Below are 24,225 nucleotides of genomic sequence, written 5' to 3' on the forward strand. Positions count from 1 at the left end.
CTGGGAGGCTCAGACAGCACTTCCTTGAGCTGATTCCAGTCATGAATCTACCTTCGCAGCTCACAGAAATATAGTTAGTTTGTGTATTCCTTGTATCCAAGGTTGATAATTGTAGGTAACGTCTTTCATCTTCAATATGTCAAACAGATCATACAGGTGTAATTCAAAAGAGGAACTGAGGGTTTTCTTCATGCCTGACTAATTTCAGTGTCTTTTGACAAAAAAAGTTAATTTCAGTTCAGATGATTTTGTTTAATCAATATTCATTTCACAAAATCTAGCCAATCTGTGTGGTTAGCTGATTGCTGTGGCCATTTCAAGACAATGTTTTAGTCGGTGAAGTTTCTAGGTATTAAAATCAGATTTAAAATCAAATTTTAAAATCAGTAGTACATATTTTATTATAAGGATGATACCACCCCTTTACAAGTAGTAACATGACCAATATTTCTCCTTGTTTACATGAGTATATTATTACAAGGTTGAAATGAAATAATATAGAAATTGGCACTACAACACACAGACATTCACCTTCTGCGTCATTTCCTGGGTTCAAAACCAGTTTTAGAAATGACAGCCAGACTTATTACCTGAGCTGTGCTACTTGTCAGAGCATTAACCATCCATTGTCAAGTTCTATGATCCATGTACCAGATTCAGGCACTTTTCCAAATTTGGTTTTTATTGTTCTTTTGTTATTCCTTCACAGAAACTAGAGACATCCAGAGTCCTTCTGAAATGGAATAAACTCACCATAGCCCCAGGGAACAATAGGCTGCTTTCTCATTAGAGAGAGATGATTGGTAGTGAGAGTTGCCATACCTCAGGCTAAGGAGGAGGTTGAGAAGATGGGACCCTCATGCCAATCTCAGCGGGTACAGGAAATGATCCTGCACTGATGGCATCACTGTGCATCGCAAATCAACCATCTAGCCAAATGAACTAATAAATTCCCCTTGTCCTTGTAGGTCTAGTGGTGGGATTTCTGGGGGTGAGGTGGGGTGTGGTGGAGGGAGTGGGGTAGGAAATGAAAAGGTAAAAACAATGACTGCAGATGCTGGAAACCAGATTCTGGATTAGTGGTGCTGGAAGAGCACAGCAGTTCAGGCAGCATTCAAGTAGCTTTGAAATTGATGAAGGGCTTTTGCCCGAAACGTCGATTTCAAAGCTACTAGGAAATGACCAGTTTAGTTTTGTGCGTGGTAAACTGGTGGTTGTCTCTGACAGGGTGTCAGAATTTGCATCCTGCACCTTATTCTCTTTGAACTTCTTTTCAACCAAAATAAACTAATTGAGGTTTGAGACTCAGGTCTGTTCCTTTGATGCCCCAATAGGCAACTCTGCTTTTACTTCACTGGTGTCCCCCGGGGATCTCCAGCAGAGACACTTGCTGTGGTATATGTTCCCTTCTTTTTTCTCTTATGTTTGATTATGGGGTTTCCCTAATCTATTCCCTGGAACACTACTGCCACCTGTTGAACAGTCAGCTTCTGATATTTACCAACCTCCCCTATGTTCTTGTATAAAGCGCCACTACACTTTCATTTTCTCTTGTCCTGTCTGGCATGCCTCTGGTCACCCTTTACTCTAAGTTTTCTGTTGATCAGATCTCAATCACTGTCTTCTCAACCTTCTCTCACCTTCCCCTTCACGTTCCTACTATTCATTTAAAGCTCAACCTGGCTTTTTGTAACTCATTGGTGTTCCGTCCTGATCCTTTCTGCTGCAGCTTCTTGAACCAGTCCAACCCAATAGGGTTCTTTCTGCCCCCTGCAGGGCTGGCAAACCTCTCTTGGATCTCAGATTCTCCACTGCTTCCTGCTGACTTAATTCCACTGACCTCTCATGAGCTACTCCAACCCTCATGGGTTCGACTGCACCCTCTTGGGTTTCAGAGCCTCTCTGTTCCCAGCCACTCTGCCTTCCCTGCCTCTCTGGATTGCCTTTTCTGTTTGAATAGTATACTGTATTTTGCTCATGGACAGAGACTGGAGCATCTATCTCTGGCACTGCAACAATGACGCCCCACCCCCACTCTTACCAAATCCATGACAGGTTCACTGTCTAAGTCAGCATTAATCAATGGCATTTTTATACTCTTTCTCATGTGTCCTCCCCAGTGGAAAATCTTAGCAATGTCTGTAAACATTCAGTGCCTTGGAGAATGTTAAGTTATCTCTCTGGCTGTTTAAAATAGTAGGTGGTCACTGTCTCTTGGAGTACAAATTCCTGACAGCTAGCCTAGACAACAGTCTTGAAAGAGCAGTGCAATAGACACTAGTCTTGTGGTCTGAGTGTGTGGGAGACTGGATTTGCATATTATGGAAGAGAGGTCGGGGGTGGTGAGAGTAGGGATGCAATGGGGAGGCCAAACACCTTATTTTACAAGCACCTGCTGCCCACTGTCAATCACAATCTCAATTTTCCTCCATACTACATTAGACTCTCAAATGGTTTGAAACAATATTCCAATGTCTAGAAATATCCTTTGACTATTTTTAATGAGATGATGGTGAGTTTATACTGTCTACTTTCATTGGATTCAAGCATTATTGCTGTGGAAAAGGACTGGCCTGAATTGTCAGCCCCAGCTGTGCAATGACTAATCTCCACAGGATGGAATGTTTTCTTTTGCACCAGCTCTGTTGGTCTTGTTGCCAATCAGAACTTGGATGAAGTGCCTTCAATAACTCTATTGTCTCCATTTCCAAAAAGCCACCCAATGACTGCAAGGCAATGAGATCAGTCTCACAGATTCACTCCAGTGACTGAATTATTTAACCCACTACACACTTTGATATAAAACTCTTCAAAGGGTCAGTGTGCACTTGTTGGACTGAGGGGCCTGTTTCCACACTGTAGGGACTCAAAGATTCTAAGAGAAAAAAAGATTGGTAGCTTTTAATAAGCTACAGTTTGTGGCAATGAGTTTGGGTTTTCATAATAGATTTAATTCACTCAAAAATTTTTAAAGTCTTTTTTCAATCTGAGAATCACTGTACTCTAGTTAAAAAAAACACTTTTGGAGATGTTTTTATTTTTACAGTAATAAGGAAGCAAAATCTGGAATTCACCACCCGAATCTCTTCAGAGTCAGGTCACATTATCATCAGCTCAGCATCCCACCTAAGCCTGCAGTCCATCTTCTTAACATTAGGCCCAAAATTTTCTTTGGTCTAGGTTTGTTCATTGCAATTCATTTATTCACTTCATGTCGGTAAAAGACAAATACCTCAATGATATCTATCTATCATATCCATGTAAGCAAAGATAGATTTGTCACTTCTAAATTCTCATGAGTTCTTTTTTACTCATTTTAAGGTGAGCTATTGTTAGCAAGACCAGCTTTGATAGTCCATCCGTGGCTTGCCATGAAAGGTTGGCTGTAAACATTCCTTCGTGAACTGCCAGAACCTGGTGGAGATACTTCCTGCGTCCTCTTGGCTTGAGAACTTTGGGATTTTGACCCAATGGTGAGATGCCTCTGAATTGGTATCACAAGTGTGGTGAGGCAAGCACAGTCCCAAAAATTGTACATTCTAAATTGAGCCACAACTGGAGAAATCAGGCCAGACAGAAAATTGGCAGTGCTAAATTAACCAGCATGCATCGGCTACAGAGAACAGAGAAAACCAAGGTCTAAAAAGTCACAAAGGTTCATTGGAAACCATTTCCAAACAGCCTGGAGGTTGCGTGTTGGAAAAGTTTCAATCAGACCTCTGGGCATCTTAACTTCCAGCCAGTGCACTTTATACCTCCCTGGCATGGCAACTGTGAAGGGTACTGGTATGATCACATTGCATACTTTAAATCGCACTCAGGACCACATTGGCCAAAGATCACAGAACATTCTGGAAGGTCAGGTGCGAGGGCGGATTAGAACAGACATCTGAAAGCCAACCCTGCAGTGAAGCCCCTCAGGGAAGACTTGTAACATGACTTTTGGCTGAAGGCAAAGTGACAATCCAAGAAGACACAAGACCTGCATCTGACCTGCAAAACCCCACCTTTGTGGGAGACAGCCAGCTCTAAGTCAGGGAGAAGGGAGATTCCAATGGCTCAACTCAAACATGCGGATCATTGCGAGTAATATCCTTTCTCAGACAGATAGAGCTGGATAGAGAGTAAATATTGTGGCATTTTGGGAAATGCTCACATGATGTTTTTAATAAAATCAAGTTGACCCAAATTCTGTGTCCCTTTGTCCACTTCACTGACAAAAGCGGTTATGTAAAGTGTTTTTAATACATAAACAGGTCCACTTATCCAAAGCAAGGACAGTATGTGCAACTTGAAAGGGAAGTGATGTGTTCCCATGAACATTACCATAATCCTTCTAAGACAAGTGTGTACAATCCCATTAAGGATGCGCAGTAGTACAACCACCAGTTTAAGATTGCCATCAAGTCACATTGGGCTGGCTGCCAGTTTGGGTCAGGTCTAGTTGAAAAGTAGAGTCAGAAGTTTGAGCCTTCAACAGAGCAAGGAGCAGAAGCAAGCAGACAGGCGCCAACAAAATATGCCCCCAGCCAGACAGGTTTGCCAGATTTATCTTATCTCTGGGTCATTACCCTGGAGGTATCTTGAGACAGGGGCATAGGTAATGGCACAGCTGGATTTCCCAGTCAGTGTCTAATTTGCCAAAGATAACACAGCACTGTTGTATTGAGAGTAGCCTCCTCGCAGCAGACTGCAGGTCCAAATTCCAGAGGACTTCCCCCACCTGTGTGTAGTTGTAGTTGTTGGAGGCCACCTTGTTGTAGGTTCATGGTCTCCATTTTCAAGCTCCCTTTCATTCTGTCACCCTTTTGTCACCTCATTTCAAGCTGGAAGGTCCTTGATTGACCCTCCAACACGGAGAACCCACCCACTGGGTTGATCAGATGACAAGTCCAGGCGCAGGTCATTAAATGGTTAACCTGAGAAAAATCACAGTGAGTGACCGTTCCCCACACAGCCTGTACTTCTGCTCCCAACTTCAGCACAACTCCGGGATCCAAGACCCTACAGGAAACATCCAGTTCCGTGTTTTTCAGCAAACCTAGTCAACTGGAACTCTCATTATGGCACGTAAGACAGACTTTAACAAAACCTTCACTAATCGCTTTTCCATGTTATACTAACAAAATAGTTGCAGTTTTGTTGATGATGTACAGATTTAACAGTTTGGAGAACCATGACAATGAGCAAGAATTGTCACCCAATTTTCTGTCATTCCTATTTCTAAAATCGCTGCTGATCTTAAATACCTATCATTTCACATTGTTATTGTTCACCAAAAACTCAAATGGAATTATCAATTTTTGATGAAAGTATAATCTATAAATGAAGAGGAGGCTTGGCAGTGATACAAAATATAAATAGCCTGAAAATCACCATTGAGGCTTCAAGAGTCATAGAGATATACAGCATAGAAAATGTCCAAGTCGTCCATTCTGACCAGATATCCTAAATAAATCTTTTCCCATTTACCAGCATTTGGCTCATATACGCCAGAAACCTTCCTATTCATATACCCATTCAGATGCCTTTTAAATGTTGCAATAATACCCACCTCCACTACTTCCTCTGTGTAAAAAGGTTGCCCCTTAGGTCCCTTTTAAATCTTTCCCCTTCACCTTAAACCCATGTCCCCTAGCTTTGAACTCCTCTACCCTGGGGAAACACCTTGTCTATTTATCCTATCCATGCTCCTCATGATTTTATAAACCTCTGGAACGTCACCCCTCATCCTCCGACACTCCAGGGTAAACAACCCCAGCCTACTCAGCCTCTCCCTATAGCTCAAATCCTCCAAACCTGGCAACACCCTCGTAAATCTTTTCTGAATCCTTTCAAGTTTCGCAATATCCTTCCTGTAGCAGGGAGAGAAGAATTACATGCAGTATTCCAGTAGGGGCCTAACCAATGTCCTGTACAGCCGCCACACGACCTCCCAACTCATATACTCAATACTCTGACCAATAAAGGCAGCATACCAAACACCTTCTTCACTATCCTATCTACCTGCATCTCCACTTTCAAGGAACTATGAACCAGCACTCCAAGGTCTCTTTGTTCAGCAACACTCCCCAGGACCATACCATTATGTGTATAAGTCCAGCCCTGAATTGCCTTTCCAAAATGCAGCACCTCAAATTTATCTAAATTAAATTCCATCTGCCACTTCTCAGCCTATTGGCCCCTCTAATCAAGATCCCATTGTAATCTGAAGTAATCTTCTTTGCTGTCCACTACACCTCCAATTTTCGTGTCAGCTGCAAACTTACTAAACCATACCTCCTATGTTCATATCCAAATGATTTACATAAATGATGAAAAGCAATGGACCAAGCACCAATCCTTGTGGCACACCACTGGTTACAGGCCTCCAGTCTGAATAGCAACCCTCTTCCACTATCCTCTGTCTTCTAGTTTTGAGCTAGTTCTGTACCCAAATGCCTGGATCTCCCTGTATTCCATGTGATCTAACCTTGCTGACCAGTCTACCATGAGGAACCTTGTCAAATGCCCTACTGAAGTCTGCTCTGCCCTCTTCAATCCTCTTTGTTACTCTGTCAAAAAAACTCAATTAAGTTTGTGAAACACAATTTCTAGTGCACAAAGCCATATTGACTATCCCTAATCAGTCCTTGTCTTTCCAAATACGTGTAAATCCTGTCACTCAGGATTCCCTCCAACAACTTGCCCTCCACCAATGTCAGGCTCACTGGTCTCCAGTTCCCTGGCTTTCCTTACCATCTTTCTTAAATAGTGGCACCATGTTAGTGACCCTCCAGTCTTCTGGCACCTCACCTGTGACTATCATTGACACAAATATCTCAGCAAAGGGCCCAGCAATCACTTCCCTTGCTTCTAGGTTTCGGGGATTTATCCACCTTTATGCGTTTTAAGATTTCCTCCTCTTTAATATGGGCATTTTTCAAGAGGTCGCTATTTATTTCCCCACATCCAAATTTTCCATATCCTCCACAGTAAACACTAATGCAAAATACTCGTTTAGTATCTCACCCATCTCCTGCGGTTCCACATACAAGTGGCCTCGTTGATCTTTAAGGGGCCGTATTCTCTTCCTAATTACCCTTTTGTCCTTAATGTATTTGTAAAATCCCTTTGGATTCTCCTTAACCCTATTTGCAAACTATCTCATGTCCCCTTTTTGCCCTCCTGATTTCCCTCTTACGTATACTCCTAGTGCCTTTATACTCTTCTAGGGAATCACTCGATTTCTGCTGTCTGTACCTGACATATGCTTTTTTCTTATTCTTGATGAAAACCTCAATTTCTCTATTCCTCCACAATTTTCTACACTTACCAGCCTTCCCTTTCAACCTAGCAGGAATAAATATACTGTCTCTGGACTCTTGTTCTCTCATATTTGAAGGCTTCCCATTTTCCAGTCGTCCCTTTACCTGCAAACATCTGCCCCAAAGCAATTTTTGAAAGTTCTTGCGTCAAGAAAAGTCAAAATTCGCCTTCTTCTAATTTAGAACTTTGACTTTTGAATCCTGTCTATCCTTTTCCACCACTATTTTAAAACTAATAGAATTATGGTCACTAGCCCCAAAGTGCTCCTCCACGAACACCTCAGTCACCTGCCCTGCCTTATTTCCCAACAGCAGGTCAAATTTTGCATCTTCTCTAGTTGATGCATCCATATGCTGAATCAGAAAATGTTCTAGTACACACTTAAATTCTTCTCCATTAAACCATCAACATTATGTTACAAACAAAATGGATTGTATGAAAGAGATGTCAACAGCCATTGAACTGTTCCTCAGCATAAATCAATGACTTCAGAAAGCAAAGATCGAGAACAACTACTTACATCTATACAGAGCCTTTGACAAAGTAAAATGCCTCAAGGTGCATCATATGAGCATTATGAACAAAATGTAACAACAAGCCACATAAATAAGTAGTAGATTAAATTGTGAAAAACTTAGTCAAGGAGGTAGCTTCCAAGGAAGGAAAGTAAATTAGACAGAGAGGTCTAGGGAGGGTATTGAAGAGTTTAGGGCATAGACAAATGAAGGGCTGATCACCAGAGTTGGAATTCAAATGAAGTATGCTCAAAAAAGTCAGATTGTGATGAGCACAGATATCTTGGAGGTTTGTGGTGTTGAACGAGACCACAAAGATCAGGAGGAGTGAGGTCATGGATGGATTTGAAAACAAGGATAACAATTTTACAATGAAGATCTTGCTTGAAAGGGAGCCAATATAGGTCAACAAGTGCAGGAGTGATAAGAGAATGGAACTTGAAATGATTTGAGACATAGGCAGCAGAGTTTTGGATGATCTCTTATTTGAAGAGGGTCAAATATGGGAGACTAACTAGGAGATCACTGGAACAGTCAACTTTAGAGGTAACAAAGGCAGGATTGAGGATTTCAGCAACAGATGATCTGAGACACAGAAATTGGCAGCCTTACTGATGGCATGAATGTGCACTCAGAAACTCAACCTCAGAGTCAAATATGACACCAAACACTAGCTTAATCTTAATCTCCCAGGGAGAGGGATTAAAGTCAAGAGCTGGAGAACACATTTCGGTGCACAAACCAAGAACAATGACCACAATGTCCCCAGGATGATTGCAGAAAATTGCTGCCTCATCCACTACTGGATGTCAGACAAAGAGCCTAGTAATTTAGCAGCTATGGAAGTGTCAAGACGATGGTGGTAAGATAGAGCTGGGTGACATCAGTTTTCAGATGATATTACAAATGACAACATATGGAGAAGAGGATAAATCTTTGCCATACACCAGATTAACAGTTGGTGGGCATGAAAGTAACTTCAGTGGTGAATCAGTTGAGTGAGAAATTAAGTGCTCCTATGTAGCAGAGGCTGTACATGTGGTGTCAGATGACTGCAGGCACTGACGTAAATGCTTGTGGTAATTTAAAGGTATTGACTATTTAAAATGCAATTACCTTTTTATTGAGGTATCATTTGCCTGTTAACTCCTGCTTACTTTCAACTGGTTTTGATTTGAGTTAAAGTATAAACTACAAACGTGAAATCTTGTTGGCAATTTTCAGTGTGGCACTCACTCAGTCCACTTGGTTATTTTGGTTTACAGGTTCCATGGTTTACAATTCTCACTGTTCTAAAGCTGTCAGATCTGCTGAATGTTTCCAACATATTCTGTTTTCAATTCCATTAGGATCTTTAGATCAATTCCCTTCTCAACAAGGAGCTAATAGATTCTGATGAGGGCACAGGGTATGGGTATGTGGATTTTGCACTATATTTTGAATGAAATTTCTTAGAGTTCAAGAATTTCTTTTTAGTCGTTTTACAGAAAATAATTCTTGGTAAATCTGTCAATGTCATCCTGAGACTTAATTTTTTAAACTTGGCTCAGTGTCTGGTCAATGACAACACCCAGAACGCTAATGATCGAGAATTCATTGATGGTAATGTCAGTGAATGTCAAGCGGAGATAGTTAGACTCTCTCTTGTTGGACATGGCTTTTGCGTGATGTTTGTATGGCATGAATATTACTTGCCTCTATCAGTCCAATCCCAAATGTTGTCCAGGTCTTGAGGAATAAGGATCGAGCCACTCAAGTAAAGGAGAGGAGGGCAGTGCAGGTGTTGGAAAGCTAAAGCTTGGTGGTTTTGTGCTAGCCAAGCTAAGAATATTTGTTTCGGCAAATCATTGTCAGCATATTTGTCCCTCTGCCACACATGCAAGACATATTAGTACACAATCCCTTTCTTTCTATTGAGGCAAGGAAACCAGCAGGCATGAGGTACTGCAACTAACTTCCATTTATGGACACCTTTTCTTAGTAAAACTCACATTTCTCGATAATATACAAGAATGACTGAAGCAAAAAAGGCTGGAAATACTTAGGAGGTCAAGCTGTGGACAGAAATAGAGTTAACAGGCAGAATTCCAAAGCTGTCTGAAATGGCATCATTGGTGGTGGAAGTGTTTAATTCAAAGGGAGAGGAGGGTTTGGTACATGTCCTACATTCTTGCCAGAGGTGGTCTTGTGTCACAGTGGTAGTGTCCCACCTGTGGCCCAGCCATTTCAGGTTCAAGTCCTACCTCAGGTCTTGTTGGTCACAGAGGTGAACACAGCCTTACAGATAGATAGTCGATCTGTACATCCATCCAAGATGCCTTTGACAAGCAGGAAAGTTTCTTGGTCAGGCAGGACTGTGTGCTTTGGGCTAGATGCAACCCACATTAAAATGTTCTCTGTGCAAGCTTTTCCATGGCTAAGTATCATCCTCATTCACACACATCTTATTCTAACGTATACTTTCTCAGAATCTCAGTGTGTTGAATTCCAGACTTCCATGTTGTTATCTCCAGCACAAATGAAATGCTTTTAGGAGCACACTTCTGGGTCAGTTAATTTCCTGAGTTACCCAACTTCTCTTTAACTGTTTTTAAACTTAGTGTTGTCCTGCAATGGAGCCCTAGCCCAATATCTTGGTTTCTCAATGTATTCTATCACAGCTTGCCTGATATCTTGCTAAACACAAAGAAATCATGAATCCACACTCTTAAAATGGAAGAATATAATCCATAACCAAAATACATGAGCACTGCCTGTTGGCAGACACTCCAAAATGGAGAGAAGCTTCTCTAAGAAGGTAACTCTCCAAGAATAAAATTAAATGTGCTGCTCACCTTCATTAGCTTCTGGTTTAGAGTTCTTGATGTAGGCTGAGAACTTTGCAAAGATATCATTCCCAGCTGTGTTGGACTCTGGGTGCTTTGTGCCAAGCTTCATGTACCTGGGAATAAAAGATACAATAAGTGAGAAATCCAAACAAAATGTAACAATGGCAACTGCAACATCATTGCAATGTTCCAAAATGGATTCAATCTATTTCATAATTATTGCTGCTTTAACATTAATGATTCCATGAGCCTACTTCCTAACTAGACATCAACTGGAATACGTCTTGAATTGCTAGAGGCATGTTGCCTGGAATTAGATCATGGCGCTGTTACCATGAGAACACATCAGAAGTATTTAGCTTAGTCTTAAGAGTAATTTAAAAAAAACCTCTTTTCTACACATCATTTGGCCCCATTGCAATTAGTAAGACAACCAGAAATTAGCCAGAGAGGTGACATTGAGAACAATTTTGGTGCATGATTCAGGGAAGCAATATAAATTGGCTGCACAGAATAGCATGTGGGTCATAGCAGGTTTAAAATGAGAAATTAAGGAAAGCCAGGGCAGAGACAATACATAAGTATACATGAACTACGAGCACAATGAAGACACTGAGAAAGAAATCCATTAACATTGTGCCACTTCTAGCAATGCTGTGCTATGCTTGAATGTTAATAGTGAGGACGCTGTACAGGTAGCTTCCCAATGTGCTCCAGGGCATTAGCATAAATCTGCATTGCAGCAAACAGAACTCTCACGTTAAATGGGAGATAATTTTAGTTTAGTACGGATTGCAATAAACCAGCTATCCAGCCAATGGAGCTAACTGATGCTGAGTGATACAACAGTGTGGGTTCAATTCCTGTAGCAGCTGATGTTACTGTAATGAACTTTCCTTTTCAACCTCTCCCTTCCCTGAGGCGTGGTGACTCTCAGGTTAAAGCACAACCAGTTGTCTCTGTCTAATAAAAGAGCAGCCTTATGGTCTGGTAAGGTTTTGGCTACTTAACCTTCCTTTTATTTGAATAACAATGGGTTAGTATCAGTGCAAGGCAAACTTTATTGAGGTCATTTTGAAACTTTTTATTAGTACTGTATACAATATCATGCTCAGGTCTCTGAGTACATGGGAACAGGCAAACACAGCAAGTACTGGCTGCAGGCCACCATCTGCTGTATAACTGCATCATCAGCCAGATTAAAAACCATCATCAATCTTCCCTCAAGACAGAAGCTACTCAAACTACTATACTAATGTCTTAATTCTCCATTTTTCACAAAACTCAACCCCGATCAATTAGGTCATATTAAATTATTAGATTTTTTTTAAAATCAAATCAACAGCAATTCAGATGTGGGATGTAAGAAATGGGGGAGGAGGGGTGCAATTGAGACTTCCAAAGCTCCTACACAACCATGAGATTCCCTAGGCATGTTACTATCTAAGAGACTTTTGAAATGCAATCACTGTTGTAATGTCACAAAGGCAGTTGACAATTTGCTGCACAGCACGGACCCAGAAACAGCAATGTTACAATGATCAGATAAAACTGTTTCACTAATGTTGGCAAAGGTATGTTGGCTCATCTCTAGGAGAATTCCCTATTCATCATCTTTTACTGCCAACTGAGAGGCAGATGGGATCTTGGTTTAATTTATAATCTGAAAGACAGTGCACCTTACAGTGCAACACACCTTCAAAACTGCAGTGGATTGTCTGTGTAAACTTGAATCCTCGACCTTTTCACTCAAAGTGGGGATTGCTACCAATGGAGAAACAGCAGATTTAGCTCCTGATTAGCTGAAGCACTTGCAAGGTTTGATGCAGGATACAAGCTATCTTTTCTCTCTTTCCTAACTACTACACTAATATGTTACTCTACATTTTCCACAACAATCATCCTGTAGCTTCTATAGGTGACATAACAGCAGATTCAATAAAGACCAAAGACCAGTCTGAAGAATTATTAACAGTACATTCTGGAAGCAATTTTACTTTTAGAACACATCATAGATATGAGATTTTACAGCCCTAAGATCATATAATGTCTCTTATATTTGTGTCAGGTATTTCCCGAACAGTCAGTAATTTCATTTCTATTGAGCTGCTGAACTTAATTGCTTAAAACATAAATTGTATCAAGGGCTACATATGGCATGCTCCATGAAATGTTTTGCAGATTTCTGTTTCACAATTGCCCAGTTTTTGGGGGTGCGTAACCTTACTGAAGTCTTTGACTGTGTTCTCAAAGTAGCTTAATAAATTCATCCAGGGAAATGCAGAGCCATTTAGCCCAAGCAGGCTCAATCCTCCAGACTGTGTAATGTCAGCAGACAGATCTCAGGGAGTATATTACAATGAACAATGTCACCAGGTTTGAGTGAAAAAAAGTTTCCCACTCCTGATTTGAAGAAGATTGACAAAAAAAACAGCAATTCCATGATTTAACACATCCAAGCAGCCTATGTCACAGCAGAGACATACACTATTTTGTTTCCTCATTTAAAATGTCTCTTTTCCCTTTCTTGAATGGATACAATTAGAAACAGCACTTCAAGCTTCCTCTAAAGTGCTGACTATTTTTTTTTCACAGGAGGATTATTGTAGCACATTACTCATTCTGACAGTACAAACAACATCTGCTGCTGACAGCTCTGCATACTACAGCTTTCCCAATATTAATATTACAAGAGTTTCCATTTGCAGCAACATAATCCTCACCATTGAAAAATGTCTCTCATCTTGAACTAGCCATTAATTTGAAAGAGAAAGAAACAGAAGGGGACAAACAGTTCAAAACCTTAAATAGACTGGCCTGAAGCAGTTACTGCTTCAAGACATAAATCCTCCATTTTGGAAAATAACGGAAACTACTGTTGTGCTTTTCATCTCAGAAAAAAAATTAGATGTGCAGTTCTAATTAGCACCAGGCTACCCTCAGCTCAAGGCTTAAAGTGATCAGCTCCCAGTACATACCCCAACAACCTCATATGAAAATGAAGTACATGTTCAGTTGCCCTGTTTAATCTCATACTGTAAAATATTTAAGCTTGACCATGTCTGTATCCCTAATAATGGTACATCTCATTGAACTAGCAGTCAGGAACCATTGTGCACATGCCATTCAATAAATCTCTACCTAACTAAGCCTATATTATTATATATCCAAATAGATTTCGAGTTCAAGTATATTTATTTTTAAAACTATTCAGTATTCAGTGTTCAGTGTTTTAGCTACACTGAGGACATTTCACTGCAATGTGACAACGCATGCGTAGCATTTCCCGCACTAATGTCTGATTATCCAAATTCAAATATTGCCAAACATTTTACTCGATTAGAATGTCTACATGGCAGCTGCAAGTGAAGTAAAACTCAGCTCCTGCTGACTAATTAGAGATCCAATGCTGAGCTACTCCAGTGCTGCAAAATTTACCATTCATTCAGAACACTTTCGCACATGCTTAATCAAGAATCATATTTCTCTGAAGTTAATTATCTCAGAGTCTGCTTCTCCAAACAGGGTTCACCCATAAGATTAGAAGATGTAGGAGCTGAATTAGGCCATTTGCCCTAAGTCTGCTCTGCTGTTCAATCATGGCTGCTGTTTCTCAACCAATTTTCCTGCCTTTTCCCATAACATGGTCCCCTTATTTATCAAGAACTTATCTATCTCTGTCTTAAATAAAGTTCAATGACTTGGCCTCCATAGCCTTCTACAACAATGAGTTCCACATATTTATCACCCTGTGGCGAACAAAATTCCTCCCCATCTTAGTTCTAAATGGTTGTCCCATCATTCTGAGGCTGTATCCTCAGGTCTCTCCTACTAATGGAAACATCTCCTCCATGTCCACTCTATCCAGGCCTCGCAATATCTTGTAAGTTTCAATGAGATTCCCTCTAATCCTTCTGAACTCATTCTCTGTTCCAGTTGTAAACATAGACCTGATCTTTAGCAATAACAGAGAGCTTCCTGCTGTTGTATAAATAATGGCAGAGGCCAAAATCCAGAAGTCTTTCCTCCAAACAGGATCCTCACAATTTTCAGGAGGAAAGAAATGGGGACAAGATCCAAATTGCACATCCATGGCTCTTGGAGGCTTACTTTCAGTCATGTCAGGGCAGGTGACCAGGGGTCAGTGGGGGAGCACTTTGGGGCCAGCGGCCATAATTCTATTAGTTTTAAAATAGTGATGGAAAAGGATAAACCAGATCTAACAGTTGAAGTTCTAAATTGGAGGAAGGCTAATTTTGATGGCATTAGGCAAGAACTTTCAAAAGCTGATTGGGGGCAGATGTTCGCAGGTAAAGGAATGGCTGGAAAATGGGAATCCTTCAGAAATGAGATTATGAGAGCCCAGAGACTGTATATTTCTGTTAAGGTGAAAGGAAAGGCTGGTAGGTACAGGGAATGCTGGATGACAAAAGAAATTGAGGGTTTGGTTAAAAAAGGAAGGAAGCATATGTCAGGTATCGACTGGACAGATCGAATGAATCCTTCGAAAAGAATAAAGGCAGTAGAAGTATACTTTACAGGGAAATCAGGAGGGCAAAAAGGGGACATGAGATAGCTTTGGCAAATCAAGTTAAAGAGAATCCAAAGGGTTTTTCCAAATACATTAAGGACACCAGGATAACTCGGGAGAGAATAGGGCCCTTCAAAGATCAGCAAGGCAGCGTTTGTGTGGAGCCACAGGAGATGGGGGCGATACTAAACAAGTATTTTGCATCAGTGTTTACTATGGGGAAGGGCATGGAAGATATAGATTGTGTGGAAATAGATGGCGACATCTTGAAAAATGTCCATATTACAAAGGAGGAAGTGCTGGAAGTCTTGAAACACATAAAGGTGGATAAATCCCCAGGACCTGATCAGGTGCAGCGTAGAACTCTGTGGGAAGCGAGGGAAGTGATTGCTGGGCCTCTTGCTGAGATATTTGTATCATCGATAGTCACAGGTTAGGTGCTTGAAGACTGGAGGTTGGTTAACATGGTGCCACTGTTTAAGAAAGGGGGTAAGGACAAGTCTGGGAACTATAGACCAGTGAGCCTGACGTTGGTGATGGTCAAGTTGTTGGAGGGAATCCTGAGGGACATGTATTTAGAAAGGCAAGGAATGATTAGGGAGAGTCAACATGGCTTTGTGCATGGGAAATCATGTCTCATGAACTTGATTGAGGTTTTGAAGAAGTAACAAAGAGGATTGATGAGGGCAGAGTGGTGGACGTGATCTATATGGACTTCAGTAAGGTGTTCGACCAAGTTCCCCATGGGAGACTGATTAGCAAGGTTAGATCTCATGGAATACAGGGAGAACTCACCATATGGATACAGAATTGCCTTGAAGGTAGAAGACAGAGGGCGTTGGTGGAAGTTTGTTTTTCAGACTGGAGGCCTGTGACCAGTGGAGTGCCACAAGGGTCGGTGCCTGGGTCCACTACTTTTCGTCATTTATATAAATGATATGAATATGAACATAGGAGGTATAGTTAGTAATGTTGTAGATGACACCAAAATTGGAAGTGTAGTGAACAGCGAAGAAAGTTACCTCAGATTACAATGGGATCTTGATCAGATGGGCCAATCAGCTGAAGATTGGCAGATGGAGATTAATTTAGATAAATGCGAGGTGCTGCATTTTGGAAAAGCAAATCTTAGCAGGACTTATACAATTAATGGTAAGGTCCTAGGGAGTGTTGTTGAACAAAGAGACCTTGAAGAGCAGGTTCATAGCTCCTTGAAAGTAGAGTTGCAGATAGATAGGATAGTAAAGATGGTGTTTGGTATGCTTTCCTTTATTGGTCAGAGTATTGAGTACAGGAGTTGGGAGGTCATGTTGCGACTAAACAGGACATTGGTTAGGCCACTGTTGGAATATTGCGTGCAATTCTGGTCTCCTTCCTATCAGAAGGATGTTGTGAAACTTGAAAGGGTTCAGATAAGATTTACAAGGATGTTACCAGGGTTGGAGGATTTGAGCTATAGGGAGAGGCTGAACAGGCTGGGGCTGTTTCCCCTGGAGCATCTAAGGCTGAGGGGTGACCTCATAGAGGTTTATAAAATCATGAGGGGCATAGATGGGCTAAATAGACAAGGTCTTTTGCCTGGAGTAAGGGAATACAGAACTAGAGGGCATAGGTTTAGGGCGAGAAGGGAAAGATATAAAAGGGACCTAAGGGGCTACTTTTTTCATGCAGCGGGTGGTGCATGTATGGAATGAGTTGCCAGAGGAAGTGGTGGAGGCTGATTTCTCAACTGGCACAGAAGGAAAGGGGGCTCCTTTGGCTGCTCAATTTCAAAATTAAATTCAAGCTCATTGCGAGCTATTTCACAGCGCTACTATGGAGTGACATCACAAGTTGTATTCTCCATTTATATAATATTGCTGCCAAACCCAAAAAGATATTGTGTCTGCCACACAATTAAGTCATGTGATGTTTCAATTTCAGTGCCAGTGTGATGTGCCAGCTTGTCCTAACAAATGGTAGACAGCGTCAAACAACACGTCCTTCAGTTGCCTTCAATGGTGTACTGACTCTATTCAACTAACCCTTGAAAGTAAATCAAAAACTGACTGAATTACCAGAAGATAATATCAGCATGTTTTCAAAGCCACAAATATAATCTCCAGAGGCAGTTGATATCTTGATTTTTAATAAATGACTTATTCTGGATCATATTCTGGTGGATGTTGAGGACAATTATTTCCAGGTTTCTTGGTTGATTTCAAATTTGTACCCTTTCTATTCTTGTCTCCTTTTGCAATTAACTCAGTTACTTGTATAGAAAGCACTGGATTAACAAGAAATAGTTCCAGTCCACATCGCTTACTTTCTGCTGAGTCCAATAAAACACACCGGGAAAAGACTAAGACACAGTTAGGGCAGATCCCCAACAATTCTGGGATTGTTTGGTACCATTGGGCAAAACTTTCATATGCCTTCTGACATCCAGAAGCCTGCTTTGTCAATATCTTGGCATATTACTGAAGATTTATGTGTTGAGAGACAAGGCATACTGACTGTCAGAAGGGTACAGGTGGTTCCCATGGGGTGGGAAGAGAAGTTTCAAGCTAAGGTAGCAGTCTTCCCTACAGAACGGGACCTGGATGACAAAATGGTGTCCAGAGGGTACAAAATCAGAGTAAACTCCCTTCAACTGGTGGCCAGATTCACAGTCTTTCGGGGGTAAGTAGGCACTGAAGGTGTTGTAACCTTCTACACCCAGTAAATCATGTGGCCTTGAGTTGAATCCTGAAATTCTGGTGGAGTCAATGGTGGAAAACACAATTGGACCTTCCACAGAAAAATGACTACAATCAAAACAGAAATTGTTGGAAAATCTCAGCAGGCCAGACAGCATCTGTGGACAGAAAGCAAAGTAAATCTTTCAGGTCCAGTGACCTTTCTTCAGAACAGGTTGGTATATACTGTATACTGAAGATGGCATGGGGGTGGGGAGTGTAAACAATAGGTGGAGCTGAAAAGAGAGAGAGAGAGAGAGACAAAGAGAGAGAGAGAAAGAGAGAAAGAAAGAACACAGCAGTTGGGCAGACAAAGTAATGAGCAAAGGTCAGCCTGGAAGAATGAATAGCCTCTAATGGGGACCGTTAGTGGTTAACAATGGGTTGTTTGTGGTCACAGCCCATGTGATAAACAAGACCTAGTATGTGGGGGTTGGGGGTAAGGACATGGGAAAATGTGTTCAGGCCCTAAAATTGTTGAACTCAATATGGAGTCCAGAATGTTGCAGTGTTCTCAAGGAGAAAATGAGGTGCTATTCTTCCAGTGTGCACTCAGCTTCACTGGAGCACTGCAGCAAGCCTAAGACAGAGATGTTGGCCAACGAACATGGTGGTATGTTGAAGTGGCAGGCAATAGGAAGGTCAGCATCATTTTTGCTGACAGAACATTGATGTTCTGCAAAGCGGTCATCCAGTCTGGACTTCCCCTACCCAATGTAGAGGAGACACATTGTAAGCAGCAAATATAGTAGACTAGAGTAAGAGAAATGTAGATAAATCACTACTTCACCTGAAAGGTGTGTCTGGGGCCTTGCATAGTGAGGGCAGGTGTTACACCTTCACAGGCTGCAGATTTAAAAACTCATACAGCAATTCACTTGGTTTGATGCAAGTTTATAGGCATTGTATTCAGGGTTACTCATTTCACATGTTAACAAACCACTTGGAACAATATGAAACCACTAGGCTAATAAAATATTCATCACAACCTCAAACTCAACAATTCGATTACTTTTTACTGAGTCTTGCCTCCAGTCTTTCTTTCATCAGTTGTACCTTCGAATAGGTGTTAACTACAATACATCTATTGCAGGTCTGCAGGTCATTGTGAAATCCCATTTGACATATTTGTTTGAGTTTGTTATCCTCACATTGCATTTGCCAGTTATGTACACTGTGTATAAATTCCCACCAGATAGAAAACTGCACAACAGTGCAAGAATAAATATTAATTCATATTTTAAAATACAAATGCATAAACAGTGTTCAAAGTTCCAGCACAATAAGGTCTTGCTTTGTTGAACTCCCATGGGTGTGTTTTTAACAGTATGCATACAGACTTGCTATAAATATATTTTGGGAGTTTATTTTTAATAAATGGAAGTAGGAGGAAATAGAATGGGGTGATGTGAGATGTAGTGATTGTATGGAGGCCTTGTGGAAACCAAAAGGAGGAGCACTGGGGTTCCAGTGGAAATATTTGAGTCACAAGTTGACTTTCATTAAATACTGGCGTTAGTCTGTCTATCTTTACTTTATTAGCACTGGTATGAAACCCAACCCTGTGGTGAGTATAGTTCACAAAGGGCCAATTGAGAACATACAATCCAAACAATTATTAGTGGTAATGCAGATCAAGTTTTGGCAGATTCCAGGCAATCTGACCTCCAAATCTCATGAATGAAGTGAAATAAAGGCTCTGACTCTATGAGGCAGTAAGGTTTAGATTTGTTCTATCCTCCGACTGTCCTTCTTCCCACCCCAAAAGAAAATAAAACGGAATTATGTGATTTAGAAAGTCAAAACAATTTAAAAATCAAAATAGAAAAGTCATATGAATTATGCTCACTTGCAACTCTTTGTGTAGTCAGTGGGTCAAATCAATAACAACCTTTATTTTTCACTTCTGACCTGCATGTTCTTTTCTCAGGTCATTAAAAAAAGGGCTGGAGAGATTATGGTGTGAGAGGTAAGTTCATCCTTCAAGGTCTCTAGAATCTCTAGCTTCTGATATGGTTGTATTTTGAATATCTGTAAGTGCACATAAACGCTCATCATTATAACAGATTGGGAAATCTGTTGCTTTGTTTCATCAGGAGAGATCACTTTATTGTCCATTTGATCTGATCTCATGAGAAATGATTCTTTGGAAAATGCATGAGGCCACTTTTGGAATATTGCGTGCAATTCTGGTCTCCTTCCTATCGGAAGGATGTTGTGAAACTTGAAAGGGTTCAGAAAAGATTTACAAGATGTTGCCAGGGTTGGAGGATTGGAGCTATAGGGAGAGGTTGAATAGGCTGGGGCTGTTTTCCCTGGAGCATTGAAGGCTGAGGAGTGACCTCAGAGGTTTATAAAATCATGAGGGGTACGGATAGGGTAAATAGATAAAGTATTTTCCTTGGGGTGGGGGAGAGTCCAGAACTAGAGGGTATAGGTTTAGGGTGAGAGGGAAAAATATAAAAGAGACCTAAGGGGCAACTTTTTCACGCAGAGGGTAGTACATGTATGGAATGACCTGCCAGAGGATCTGGTGGAGGCTGGTACAATTGCAACATTTAAAAGGCATCTTGATAGGAAAGGTTTAGAAGGATATGGGCCAACTGCTGGCAAATTTGGCCAAGATTAGGTTGGGATATCTGGTCAGCATGGACTAGTTGGATCGAAGGGTCTGTTTTTGTGCTGTACATCTCTATGACTCTAGGACTCTAAATTGGTTGAAAACTAATTCTGAGTAGGTAACTGATAGGGAAGCTTATTTATTGTCACTTGGATCTGTTCATAACTTAGCATTTTCACTGCCTCTTGATCAAGCTTCAGAGGGTTACATTTTATTCATCATGTATCACTGGCTAGTGGTATCACTGACATTTGTCAACTGTCCCTAATTGTCCATGAACTCTCAGGCTGTCTAGAACATTTCAGAGGTCAACTCAGAGTCCACCAAATAGCTCAGGATCACCTGTAGGTGAACCAGTTAGGTTTTTACAACAATTACTGAGATTAGCTTTAAATTCCAGATTGGTTATTAATCAGCTAGCATTATTGGATTTGAACCTATGTTCCCAAAGAATCAATTTGGGCCTAGCAGCAACACTAAGCCACTTGCCTACTTATTATTAATCCCTTCCCACTCCTTTTGTTTTCCTCTAAATTTAAATACTTCACTCACTACAATGGCCATTTTTTTCATATATCTAACCATTATTTCAATATAAGGCATAACAATAAAATTATATTATTATACTGATGCCATTGAACAGTTGAAATTTTAACATCTAGCAAAGGATACATAACATATTGATTTTAATTATTAAGGATAGCGGTGTAATTATCAAAAAAAACTACCTTTTCTTTTCTGATTTTTCATGTATTTTTTGACCTTGTCTCAATACTTCACAACCAGTAATGCTCAATGAACCACTTAAGGATTTTTTACTTCAGTAAAGGTGCTTTATAAATAAAAGTTGGTACTATTCATGTGGAAACAAAACATACTAAATAAATCATAAGATGTCCTAACCAAACTGGGGACTTTAGAAGCCTGATCTGACCATGTAATCGAAACTGATCTTTAATATTACACTAAAGTCAAAATAAATAAGGGCAAAATGGTGCTGACACAGAGCATTGTTCACATTTAGTTGGTTCTGTTATTGTTGAGCACACTGTTTAGAAAGAACCTTTAGCATAGGATTTCTTTTAGCATAACACTTTGTTCCACAAGTATTACCATGTACAACAATGGAGGAGCCCAGCACACCAGTGCTAAAGACAAGGCTGAAGTATTTGCATTCATTTTCAGCCAGAGATGCTGAATGGATGATCCATCTTGGCCTCAAACAGAGGTCCCTGTATCACAGATGCCAGTGTCAAATTTGATTCACTCTACATAATATTAAAAAATACCTGAAGACAATGGAAACTAAAATGGCTACTGACCATGAAAACATCAGCTAATAATACTGAAAACATGTATTCCAGACATAGCTGTGTCTGTAGCCAAGCTGTTCCAGTACACTCACAACATTAGCACTTACCTGATGATGTAGAATGTTATCAAAGTATTTACAAAATGCTGGACAAATTCAATGCAGCCAACTACCATTCTATCAGCTTACTCTTGATCATGTTGGAAGAGGTTGTTGACAATGCTATCACCAGCATTTGCTTTGCAATAAGCTGATCAGTGATACTTAGTTTAGGTTCCACTAGGGTACTCAGCTCCTAACCTCATCACAGTTTTAGTCCAAACTTTGATAAAACAGCTGATCTCCAGGGTGAAGTGAAAGCGACTGCCCTCAACATCAATGCTGCATTTGACCATGTGGCACTGAGGACTCCTTGCAAAACTGAAGTCAATTAGGGGACAATTAGGGGAATATCTCTTTGCTGGTTGGAGTCATACAAAGCATAAAGAAAGATGTGTGGTTGTGGTTGTTGAATGTGAGTCATCGTAATCCCAGGACATCTCTGCAGGAGTTTTTCAGAGTACTGTCCTTGGCCCAACCATCTTCACTGCTTCATCAATGACCAACCCTCCACCAAATGTTCAAAAGTGTAGATGCTCACTGAAAATTGCACAATGTTTATTTTGTAAGAGCTCATATACTGAAACAGTGCATGTTCAAATGCACCAAGATCTGGACAACTCTGGGCTTGAGATAGTAAGTAAATGCATATCATACAAGTGCCAGGTAATGACCACCTAGGAACTAGAAATTCTACAACAAGTAACTGACTTCCTATTGCCCCAGTGCCTGTCCACCATTTACAAGGTGCAAGTCTGAAGTGTGATGGAATACTTTGCACTTGCTTGGATACATATAACTCCATCAACATTCAAGAAGTTTGACACCATCCAGGACAGCACAGCCCTAACCACCACCATCAACATTCACTTCCTTCACCACTGAAAAACAGTGACAGCAACGTGTACTATAAACAAGAAATAAAACGATAACACACATTCAACAGCACTTTCCGAATCCTTGGAGGTCACTGGGCAGCAGATACATGGGTAAACCACCACCTGCAAGCTCCTCTCCAAGTCACTCACCATCCTGACTTGGAAATATATTACCCTCCTTTGGTGTCGCTGGGTCAAAATCATGGTACTCCCTCCCTAATGTCATCGTGACTATGCCCACTCCCTTGGAACTGCACCAGTTCAAGTAGGTAGCTGATCACCACTTCCTCCCAGGCCATCCAGAGGGCCAATAAATGCTGATCTTGCCTGTTAATGCTCATATCCCACAAATGAATTAAAAAGGAGAGTTAAGCAAACTTTGTCAAATCCAAAATAGAGGACCATAGGTTTATTCCCATACCCTTCCACTAATTAGCAAAGAAGGCTATGAATTACAGGTGAGCTCTACACCGTCCATGCTTTGACACTTGGATTCTATTCTCAGCACACGATGAAATTATGTGCACTCTTCAAACTCATAACTTGTAATGTTTAATCAACTTCAGGCATGATACATGTCACAATGTTTAAATCCCTTTTAAAGTTGTTTTCAGGATGCTGCCTTATTTGGCTACAGTGTGAATTCTTTATCCTGATTCTCTTTTTTCACACAAAACCATGAGCTACATTTACCAGAACTAACAATGTGGAAATTTTAGTTATGATTTCCAGCTCCATCTAATAATGTACTTCAAAGAAGTTAAGAAAATCTCTTTCGTTGATCTGATCTCAGCTTTAAATCTTCTGATTACGGGTGCGTCAGGCATGAAACGTCCCCAGTGTTAACCAGCAAGTATGTGGCAATTAGCTACACAGAGGCCCAAAACACTGAACAGCAATTTCTAGCAACTGTTTAAGGGTTTCCAGAATGAAGATGTAAGCACTGTGTACAGTGCTAGGATACAGCGCTGTCAACGATTACAGGGAAACTGTTAAAAATCAGATTTACTGGAGGAATGCCCACAGCAAAGAGGGTTCAGAAATCAGTAGAATAGAGAAAGTACCAAAAAGAGACACCCAAAATTAGAAAGGGAGAGAAAGAATATACAAATACATAGTGTAATAGGAAAATAAGAGAAATATTGAGAGAGTTATTTAGAGAAAGTGAGGACTGCAGATGCTGGAGATCAGAGCTTAAAAATGTGTTGCTGGTAAAGCGCAGCAGACATAACCCGAAACGTCGATTCTCCTTCTCCTTTGATGCTGTCTGACCTGCTGCGCTTTTCCAGCAACACATTTTTAAGAGCTATTTAGAGACAAAGTAATGAGAAACTGAGAGGACAGTAATGTATTTCACAGTCACTTAAGATGGATTTTATCAAACACTTACTTTAAGTCCATATAAATAACATGCAAA

General features: G+C 40.7%; 1 protein-coding gene across 1 annotated transcript in view; it reads right to left on the reverse strand.

Moving 5' to 3' along the window:
- Positions 1–24,225, reverse strand: part of clic4 (chloride intracellular channel 4) — a 149,100-nt gene that overhangs the window by 17,746 nt on the left and 107,129 nt on the right. The window contains exon 4 of the mRNA XM_072548355.1: positions 10,658–10,764. Coding sequence (XP_072404456.1) covers positions 10,658–10,764 — 107 coding nt within the window. The remainder of the gene's footprint in view (positions 1–10,657; positions 10,765–24,225) is intronic.

Source organism: Chiloscyllium punctatum, chromosome 27 (genome assembly GCF_047496795.1).
Source record: "Chiloscyllium punctatum isolate Juve2018m chromosome 27, sChiPun1.3, whole genome shotgun sequence".
NCBI classification, from domain to species: domain Eukaryota; kingdom Metazoa; phylum Chordata; class Chondrichthyes; order Orectolobiformes; family Hemiscylliidae; genus Chiloscyllium; species Chiloscyllium punctatum.